The sequence below is a fragment of the Manihot esculenta genome, chromosome 4, assembly GCF_001659605.2.
Source record: "Manihot esculenta cultivar AM560-2 chromosome 4, M.esculenta_v8, whole genome shotgun sequence".
Classification (NCBI taxonomy): domain Eukaryota; kingdom Viridiplantae; phylum Streptophyta; class Magnoliopsida; order Malpighiales; family Euphorbiaceae; genus Manihot; species Manihot esculenta.
The window spans coordinates 25,805,952-25,816,581 of NC_035164.2; the positions used below are offsets into that span (position 1 = coordinate 25,805,952).

The following is a 10,630-nucleotide window of genomic DNA, read 5'->3' on the forward strand; positions in this document are numbered from 1 at the left end:
CACCTACAATTCCACGTTGCTCAAAGTCCACATTTCAAGCAATCAGAACAAGATAAATTAAATGGAGAACTCTGTACCTGACCCGATGCTGCCAGTGCATCTGTAAGAAGAGATACAGCCAACCACACTTGCATGCATATTTGATGTGCAGCCATGGCTAGAGGACCTTGGCGAGCAGCCATTGAAGTTGCTAATGTCATTGTTGTTAATACAGCAAGAGTTCTTCCAATAAGAAAACCACCTATAAGATTTCACCAATTATAAGTAAACAAAACAACAATGCCAAGAATCTCAACAAAACAATTAAAACCTATACATTAATTAGTTAAAGGACATAACAAGTGCAATAATATGCTATTGAGCTCAGTACAATGCCACAGTATGACTATCACAATGGAATAGGATTGCAGGTGTTATTTAGTTTCAGTTTCCTTTTTAGATGAAGTAAAGAAATTACCAGATTTCAAATAGACACCAAATTGCAAGGATCCCATCTTTGGAGGCAATAATACAACCCTCTTATTTAGATTCCAAATCATTAGGAAGGCGACTATATATCTACAAGAAAAAATTTTAGCGTGATGACTGGTGAAAAATAAATAAAATAAAATGCCCAGAGAAGGAATAAATGCATAGAGAACATACTGGGACACGACAGTGGAAATTGCAGCTCCAGTTACACCCAACTTAAAGTAATACATCAGTATGGGAAATAAAAATATGGCTGATAAATTACCCAAAGCTGCATAGAAAGATCTAAGTCAATTAGTTGGAACAAAAATACAGTAAGGAAGCTATCAAAAAAATTAAGGGAAAAAAATAACAATAGCTATGCTAAACAATTTGCCTCGAGAGAAAGGCAGGAAGTAGAGCAAGAGGGAGCAAGAGATAAAATCACAAACAACAAAACAATATTATTATTTTTCTTGATTTCTTCAAAATAAAATTCTTGAGAGCATTGGACAACCAAGTTCCAAAATCCAACATCAACTTCTTGCCAGTTCAATACCAAAAACTTAGTATAAAATAACATCTACCAAGATTAACAACTGAATGATATTTCATTACAGCTTGTTTCCCTTTGCAATGACTGCATCTTTAATTTTCATATAAGCATTAAGCAATAAGTAATTGGCTAAAAGGCTAAATTTATCCCTGAACTATAATACAAGGACCAAAGATGTTAAATTTCATTTTTCTGTCCAAATTTGTCCCTGAACTACCATTAAAAAGCCATACAAGACCATCACTTGTGAGAATTTAAAAATATAAGTTGCGCTCTCCTCTTGTCAATTTGGCCTTATTTGGCCTTTTAATGACAGTTCAAGGGCGAATTTGCATCAAAAGATGAATTTTGACTTTTTTGCACCTATTGTATGGTTTAGGGGGCCAATTTGACCTTTTTGCCATAAGTAATTCATCTGTATATTCATAATTCTAGTCTTCAAAACAATAGTCAACAACATAAAATATTTGTAAGATCTTGAGTTCAAGTTCCAATTGGAGGCAAATAAATGAAAAAAAAGGTACCCATCATTTGTCAAATCCTTTAACAAGGAAATCTTAAAGCTTGTGCATAAATATGGACCAAAAAAGATGGCTCCTTACCCTAGAATGCACTCTGACTCATGGTTGTTAATTTCAAAATATTTAACTAAATATTGAATAATTGCTCATGGGAAACAAACTATAATGAAAGGACAAATAGAAAAATTTGGGACCTGCAAAAAAAAAACACACACAAAAAAACTAAACATAAACACAAGCATCAAATGTTATAAAAACATTGACTTTTAATGAGAGAAAACAACAACATGATGAAGGTTGCATACCCAAATGTATACATTCAAAAATTAAACCGAACACTTGCCTAAACAGTAGACAGGAGATTTTGTATCTTTGAAGCCCCGGAAAATCCCTTGAAGAGCCAAAGACACTACAACTGCAGGAGCACCAACAGCCCGTAGTAAAAGAAAACGTTCTGCAGGTACGCGCATTGGTGAATCCTGTTCAGAAAATGGGGCCAGGAAAACCTTTTCCACATGAATCATACACCTCATAAGGTAGGATATATTGAGAATGTTATTTTCATGAGCTGCAGTTAGACATTTACTTCATGCACCTAGATCTCCAAATTCCAATCCAAAAGAAGCTGCCTTTTATATTCTTTGTATTATATGTGTATTTATTTTTGGCTTTTGGCATTTAAAGCTGTAGCTGAAATGCTGAATTCACTAACTCATACATAATTTCTGAAATTGGGTTTCAAATTTCAACTAGCTTTTTGAAGAGATAGGCACAAATCTATAGAGGGTCACACAAACTTAGTAAACACAAAACTCACCAACTTTATTCCCATCAAGTTAAGAAATGGTCCACATCCCAAAGACAGGGCCACTGCCTCAAAGATGCCAATACCAACAGCTAACAATAAAGCTGTGGAGACAGAGGATAGTTGCTTTCTTTCAGCTACATCAGCAGTAGGTTTGCCATTGGTAATGTTCTCCTGGACATTCTGTTCTGCATAAGAAGCAACTCGATTAAATTTGTAACCAAAAATGCTGGTCATTCATTTTCATACTTGCAACGAAAACCTAGAATAAAAAATTCTTGAAAAAAATAAACATGCTCAAGAAGATGGCTATCAGAACACCCACCACAGGAAGAATTATTACTTATCGCAATGCACCAATGTCAGAAAAATATCAGATCCTTGAATGCATATGCCACTTTGATATAATCTTCCAACCATAGGAAAAACAATTACACACATTCATATTGGAAATAAATATGCATCTGACACTTCCACCCGAATCAAACAACGGAGGTTTAAATTTACCAGAAGGAGAATCTTTTATTTCATTCCTGGAAATGTCTTCAGCAACGAAAGAAGTTGCGACACTAAGAAGAGGAATATTGAACAACTTTGATATATTGTTAAAGATTGTAATGGAAACACCAGCTGAACCCAGCTCCACAGGACCTACAAAAGCAAGAGATAAGCATAAGTATACAGAATGCCCAGAAAACCTATTGCAAATTCCATACACATGAACATAGTAACAATTGAATTACTAATCCAAGCAATAAGCATCGGCCAAATGGCAGAACTTATTAATGCAGGGTAATTATATTGTTAAATGTTAATCACCCAGACTGCAGGTTGAGTTTGCATTTTAACTTTAATTTGCAACCTTAATCCTACAATTTGTCACCATTATTGGAAGTTGGACACCATTCACATTACAGCAAGTCAGTGGAAATCCAATGTGACAGCATAACTGGCATTGGAATGCTGAATACTTGTAAAAAAATCAATGGTTAATGGGATAAAGAAAGGAAAAATTGCAAAATTATACAACTATTGGCTAAAAGTGAAGCTGGTGATTTGGATTTCCATTCATTTCCTGTTATGGGATTGATAGAATTCAGGTCACACTGACTAAATTGTGGATGAAACTGGAATGCATTCAAGTTTAGCAACCAAACTAAAATTGTAATCAACAATGTGATTTACCTGCTTAATTCAGGTTGAACAGACATAAACACCGCTGACAATTCTATTGTATGGATCTGCATGACTTGAAGCAATAAAAATAAAAGCAACTCATGCATTTTGCCTTAAATTGACTCCAGAGAAATGAAATTTAGCAATTCACAGAGAAGTTCTACCTAGGAACTCAAACCGAAGGAAAAAAGAACATGAATAATGACTTCAATAAACGTAATCAGCAACCATATACAGGAAGGTTCAATTCCAAAACATATACATAATCTTCTTACAATTTCAAGGATGTCTTGCAAATCTCTTAAAGAGCTCATAAAAAAGAAGAGGATACATGGATGAACCTAAAATACAGCCAAAGAGTAGGGATGGGAGGTAAAAATAAATTCAGTATCAAGAAGAAAATAAAGAAATTATCACTAGGAACAAAAGAAATGGAAAAGAAAAAGCACAATGTATATTATCAACAAATCAACAAACAAAATATTAAAGATAGCAAATGTCCTGATATGTGAATACATTTTTTCAATATATACATGCAGTATGAAAATCAAGATTTCAGTATATCTAACCCAGATTTTAGAAAGTGTTGAGATTATTTCTGTAAATAGCCTAGATTTGTACTGATAATTAGGGATATGATTGTGTGATATGATTAGGCTATAATTAGGGAATTAAGTTATTGTCTTACCTAGTATGTACCCTTGTAAGTAGTATATATACCTCAATTGGCTTGAGAGGAATAGTCAAGTATTTTCTCTCAAAACTTCTGCTCTCTTTTTCTTCTTTTCATCAAAGGTTTCATGGAATCAAAGCCAAGAAACTTAGTTCACCTTTGAGTAGCAGATCTGCCACCTTGCTTTGGTGATTTTCTGGAAATCAGTTAGTCTCACCACCCAGTCCATTCTCCATGCTGGCTTCCGATCTGTTTTCCAGTGAAGCACCGTCTCCAGATCCGGCCCCACGCACCACCCAAAGCAGCCTGTCTCGGGCCACACGCAACCCATTCTCCACGCCGGCTTCCGATCTGCTTTCCGGTGAAGCACCGCCTCCAGATTCGGCCCCACACACCACCCTAAGCAGCCTGTCTCCGACCACGCGCCGGCGCATGCACCATCTTCCGATGACCGTTTCACACTGGCGATTCTTCCTCCAGCATCGCCCGACGCCAGCGACTCCAGCCCAGTAGGTCCGATCGCCTGTTCAGCCCATCTTCACACGCCCTCCGGCCATGCGCGGACGCGTGCACCATCTTTCGGCGTCCGTTTCATGCCGGCGACGCTTCCTCCAGCATTGCCTAGCACCGGCGATCTAGCCCAGTAGATCTGATCGCTTGCCCAACCCGTCTAACGTTGGATTTACTGTTCACAGACGCAGATACTTCTTTTTTGGCAGATTCAAATTCAGTCTCCATGGCCTAATCAAATATTGCCCATTCTAGTAATTCTTTTACTTATCTAACCAAGTCTTTACCCATTGGATCATGGATCCTCGACTCTGGTGCTTCTGATGGTAATTCCTCTCTTTTCTCTACTCTTGTTTTACCTTCCACCACATCTAAAGTCACATTAGCTAATGGTTCACAAACTCAAGTTAAGGGGATCGGTAACGTATATCTCATTCCTTCTATCCCCTTGACTCATGTTTTATTTACCCCTGATTGTCCATACAATCTAATCTCTGTTAGCAAATTGACTAAAAATCTTCATTGTTCAGTCATCTTTACTACTGAATCTGTGGTTGTGCAGGACCGGAGTACTGGAAAGATGATTGGAGCAAGATATGAGTCAGAAGGATTGTACTATTTTTCCACTTCTAACTCTCCAATTGCTTTTGTGTCTCCCACCTCTGCTGAACTCATTCATAGTCATTGGGGACATCCAAGTCTGAACAAGTTACAAAAACTGGTTCCTAACTTCTCTTCCTTGTCTTCTTTAGAATGTGAGTCTTGTCAACTCGGAAAGCAAACTCGAGCTTCTTTTCGCAAGCGAATCAATAATAAGGCTAGTTCTATGTTTGACATTGTTCATTTAGATATTTGGAGTCCAAGTCGGGTTAGTACAACTATGAGATTTCAATATTTTATTACCTTTATTGATGACTATTCTCGTTGCACTTGGCTTTTTCTGATGAAGAATCGTTATGATTTGTTCCCTATTTTTCAAAAGTTTTATGCTGAAATCCATAATCAATTTGGTGTTCGCATTAAGATACTGCGAAGTGATAATGCAAAAGAATATTTGTCTTCCTCATTCACTCATTTTTTGTCTACTTAGGGTATTACTCACCAAACTTCTTGCTCTTATACCTCACAACAAAATGGAGTTGCCGAGCGGAAAAAACGGCATTTAATTGAAATAGCCCGCACTTTACTCCTACATCACAGTTTTTGGGGGGAAGCTGTCCTCACCGCCTGTTACTTGATTAACCGAATGCCTTCCTCTGTTTTGCAATATCAAAGTCTTCATTTTGTCCTATTTCCTAACCAGAATGCCACCCAGTTGTCTCTACGTGTTTTCGGATGTATATGCTTTGTTCATGATCATACTCCTGGTAAAGACAAACTCTTGCCCAAATCAGTTAAATGTGTCTTTCTCGGCTATTCACGGCTTCAAAAAGGTTATACATGCTATGATCCTACTACTAACAGATATTGTGTATGCAGATGTCAACTTTTTTGAAACCTCTCCTTACTTTTCTTCTAGTCTAACACACAAAACTTTTGTCCCTAGTGCTTTGCCTGTACCTCCGACTCCTATTTCTTCTTTGCCGCAAGTGTGTCCATCTCCCACTCCTATGCCACCTCTTCAAGTCTATACACGTCGGTCTCACCCATCTGCTAAAAACAATGACATTTCTCTCCCTAATGCAGGTACTTCTAGTGACTCACCTCCCATTCCGTCATCACCTACTTCGGTCATGCCTTCAACAACAGCAGCTACTCCTCCTCTTGCTCTTTGAAAAGGTATTCGCTCTTCCCAAAATCCTCATCCCATTTATAATTTTGTGAGTTACCATCGTTTGTCTCCTTCCTATTATACTTTTGTCTTTGTTGTGTCTGTTGTCTCTATACCCAAGACAGTTAGAGAAGCATTGGATCATCCTGGTTGGTGTAATACTATGGTTGAGGAAATGACTGCTCTGCATAACAATGGAACTTGAGAACTGGTATCCTTACTAGGTAAGTCTATTGTTGGTTGTCAATGGGTTTACACAGTTAAGGTGGGACCTGATGGCAAAATTGATCGCCTTAAAGCTCGCCTTGTAGCTAAAGGTTACACACAGATTTTTGGGCTTGATTACAGTGATACTTTCTCTCGCGTAGCCAAAATAACTTCTGTTCGCCTCCTTATCTCATTGGCTGCAATTAATCACTGGACCTTGCATCAATTGGACATTAAAAATGCCTTTCTTCATGGAGAGCTCCCTGAAGAAGATTATATGGAGCAACCTCCAGGGTTTGTTGCTCAGAGGGATCAGGCTTAGTATGTAGTCTTCGGTGATCTTTGTATGGGCTAAAACAGTCTCCAAGAGCATGGTTTGGACGATTTAGCACTGGAGTTCAGCAGTTTGGAATGTCTCGAAGTAATTCTGATCATTTCGTATTTTTTCGTTATAATGGTGATAGATGCATCTACTTGGTGGTCTGTTGATGATATTGTCATTACAGGAAATGATCATAATGAAATTTCTCAGCTTAAGCAATATTTGTTCAGTCATTTCTAAACTAAAGATCTAGGGAAACTAAAATATTTCTTGGGAATCGAAGTGGCACAGTCTAAAACAGGTATTGCAATTTCTCAACGGAAATATGCTTTGGATATATTGGAAGAAACAAGCATGTTAGACTATAGACATGTGGACACTCCCATGGATCCCAATGTTAAGCTTGTTCCTGAACAGGGGGAGCCGCTTAAAGATCCTGCTAGATACAGAAGATTAGTCGACAAGCTCAATTATCTCACTATCACACGACCAAATATTTCCTTTGCTGTAAGTGTGGTTAGTCAATTTCTTCAAACTCCACACAGTAGTCACTCGGATGCAGTCATTCGCATTCTTAGACATATCAAAGGAGCTCCAGGACAAGGTCTACTCTATGAGGACAAGGGTCACTCACAAATTGTTGGCTATTCTGATGCAGATTGGGCAAGTTCCCCTTCAGATAGACAATCTACTTTAGGATATTGTATTATGATTGGAGGGAATCTCATATCCTGGAAAAGTAAAAAATAAAGTGTGGTTGCAAGATTAAGTGCAGAAGCAGAATATCGAGCTATGGCTTTAGCAACATGCGAACTCATCTGGTTGAAGCAACTCCTTCAGGAATTGAAATATAGCGATACTGGACAAATAAAGTTGATATGTGATAATCAAGCTGCCCTCCATATTGCATCAAATCCAATTTTTCATAAAAGGACGAAGCATATAGAGGTGGATTGCCATTTTATTAGGCAAAAGATTGAGTCCAAATCCATTTCTATTAGCTTTGTCAACTCAAATGATCAGCTAGCTGATGTTTTCACAAAATCACTTTGAGGACCACGAATCGAGTATATTTGTAACAAACTTGGAGCATATGATATGTATGCTCCAACTTGAGGGGGCGTGTTGAGATTATTTCTGTAAATAGCCTAGATTTGTACTGATAATTAGGGATATGATTGTGTGATATGATTAGGCTATAATTAGGGAATTAATTTATTTTCTTACCTAGTATGTACTCTTGTAAGTAGTATATATACCCCAATTGGCTTGAGGGGAATAATCAAGTATTTTCTCTCAAATCTTCTGCTCTCTTTTTCTTCTTTTCATCAAAGGTTTCAGAAAGGAATCAGTTTAAGTACATTATGCAAGTTGATTTTTTTACCCTGCCTATTCCTACAAAAAGTAGTTTAAGCATATTAGGAACACAATTAGTTAGTTTAAGATCACTATGAACCTAACTAACAAGAAAAGCACCTAAAAACCAGACATTATTTATGGAACAAAATATTAAAGAATTAATTATTTTAATTCAGAAATAACAAAGAACCAGGAGGAATTAAACTCCTTGAAACCACCAAAAGAAAATTACAACTGAAAATTTCTCATTTATCTAAAACTTAAATGAAAAAGGAAAAAAAAATGTGTATATATATATATATATATATATATCAAATTGAGCTTATTACCCAAAGAGTCCAGAGATAAAAATCAAAGTTGCAAGCACAAATTACAGGAATAAATCTATTAACCACCAGCAATGAAAATATCAAACTGAAAAAACAATAACAAAAAGAAAATCATGGATGAAAATACGGAAAGAAACAACCAAATAAGCATCAGAAATAAATGTAAGAGCAAAAATGAAAAACTCGAAACCTTTGAAAACAAGATAAAGGTGAAAAATAGGTAATACCTAGTCTACCAATATAAGCAGTCTCCATCAGCTGTGATAAGGGATCAATAGCCTGTCCAGCAATTGCAGGCAAAGAAAGCATTATAAGCTCACGCTTGACATCTGAAGAATGTGATTGATCAATTGGAACCCCAGTTGAGTCACTGCAAACAAAATTAAGAAAATTAAAGAATGTAAGAAAAATTATAACATAGGTGCCAATTCCTCTGAGCAAACATGGGAGAAGAAAAATATTCTTATGAAGAAGTACAATCTCAGGTCTGTACAAAAATGTATTTTTCAATTAACAAGCATCTTCTTGTACCACACATACTGTAGCACATAACTATAATTGTCTTATCAAGTTTATACTACCAACAAATAATTTAGTACAAGTAAATATAAGGTTTTTGGTCTTACAGGTGTTCATCTCTTGAATTAATGAGGGAATACTCTTCTTCTAAACTTGATCTTTCTTCCACATTGGCGGATTCCACACCATAACCAGAACTTAACTGATTAAAAGCTACCCCTAATCGGGGCTTTTTTCGACGAGTCACAGATGGTGATAAAACTTTTCTGTAGTCTGCAGACAAGCAACAATTGGACGCAACATCTCTACGGCCTAATCCTTTGACAACCTCACTTGGACATCCTAAAGAAAACCGCCTCGTCCCCTTTGCTGCTTCATTATGTACGCTACTTTTCCTAGCCAATCCTCTAGAAAGATTACTACCACTGAATTGTCTAGTGGTCATTATCAGTATTACTCCTTTGAACCTTCAAAATCAGATAACAGGAAAGTCAAGGCATGATCGGTAAATCAAATTAGAAAAAAGAGAGGCGATTGCTTTACAGTTGTAAATTCCGAACCAGAATTATTCAAATTTCCAGCATCAAATGAACTTATACATAGAATGAACGCTTCAAAATCACTCTGTCAAGTTAATAACCATTTATGGACTTCCAATATGGAATTCAGCGCACATTTTGATAAACAAATCAAGGAAAAAAACTAAAGAAAACAATATTTATATGTTTCTTTTCCTATAATTATGAGATGAAGGCCAAAACAAAAGAAACAGAGTATAACAACAGAATGATGGAATGATCGCGACTGAAACAGAGCCCAATTGCATAACAGAAAGACAATTTCAGCATAAAATTCCGGGAAATGAAATGAAAAATGGGGAAAAGAAAGAGCGAGAAACCAGACAGTCAATAAAAACCAAACCAGAAAAGAGGATGAAAAAGAGAATTGGCCAAAGACGAGAGTAAAGCGGGAGAAAGACCTTGCTCTTACGAGTATAAATTTCGTGTGGGTTGAGATTTGAGACTGTTAGGGTTTAAGATTTCTCTGGAAAAGTCGGAGGTGAAAAACAAAGAGAAGGCATAGTCACGGAGATTATAAGAGGTTTATCGCCATGACGGGCACAAAGCGTGCGCCTGGTGTTCGTAAACTCGCACTGAAGGCGGCTTCAAGTTTCGAGTTGGGAGTTTTTTTTTTTTTTTTTGAAATTTTATAATTTAGTACCTAGTTTTGTCCCTAATCATAATTTAGACTATTTAATTCTTTAGTTTGTCGGGGAGGATTGGAAATAACGAGAGAAGAATAGTTTTTATTTTTGAAAAAATAAGAGGAAAATCATTTTTTTAAAAAAGTGAAGAAGTGGAATGAAAATAATATTTTTTAAAAATTGCTACCTTATCTTTTTTTTTTAAAATAAAGTTAAAAATTAAAAAGG

General features: G+C 36.6%; 1 protein-coding gene across 4 annotated transcripts in view; it reads right to left on the reverse strand.

Annotated features, from left to right (window-relative positions):
* The window catches only part of LOC110614113 (protein DETOXIFICATION 45, chloroplastic), a 30,382-nt gene extending 19,979 nt beyond the window's left edge, over positions 1–10,403 (reverse strand). For 2 of the 4 annotated variants that reach the window (XM_021755592.2, XM_021755596.2), the window contains exons 1-9: positions 10,178–10,403; positions 9,306–9,665; positions 8,907–9,049; positions 2,840–2,983; positions 2,345–2,520; positions 1,871–2,006; positions 646–742; positions 458–558; positions 78–241 (exon numbers count right to left, since the gene is read on the reverse strand). In XM_021755592.2, coding sequence (XP_021611284.1) covers positions 78–241; positions 458–558; positions 646–742; positions 1,871–2,006; positions 2,345–2,520; positions 2,840–2,983; positions 8,907–9,049; positions 9,306–9,643 — 1,299 coding nt within the window. In that variant the 5' untranslated portion in view covers positions 9,644–9,665; positions 10,178–10,403. The remainder of the gene's footprint in view (positions 1–77; positions 242–457; positions 559–645; positions 743–1,870; positions 2,007–2,344; positions 2,521–2,839; positions 2,984–8,906; positions 9,050–9,305; positions 9,666–10,177) is intronic. The other 2 variants (XM_043956191.1, XM_043956190.1) reach the window with 2 other exon arrangements.
* Between the last annotated feature and the right edge of the window lie 227 nt (positions 10,404–10,630).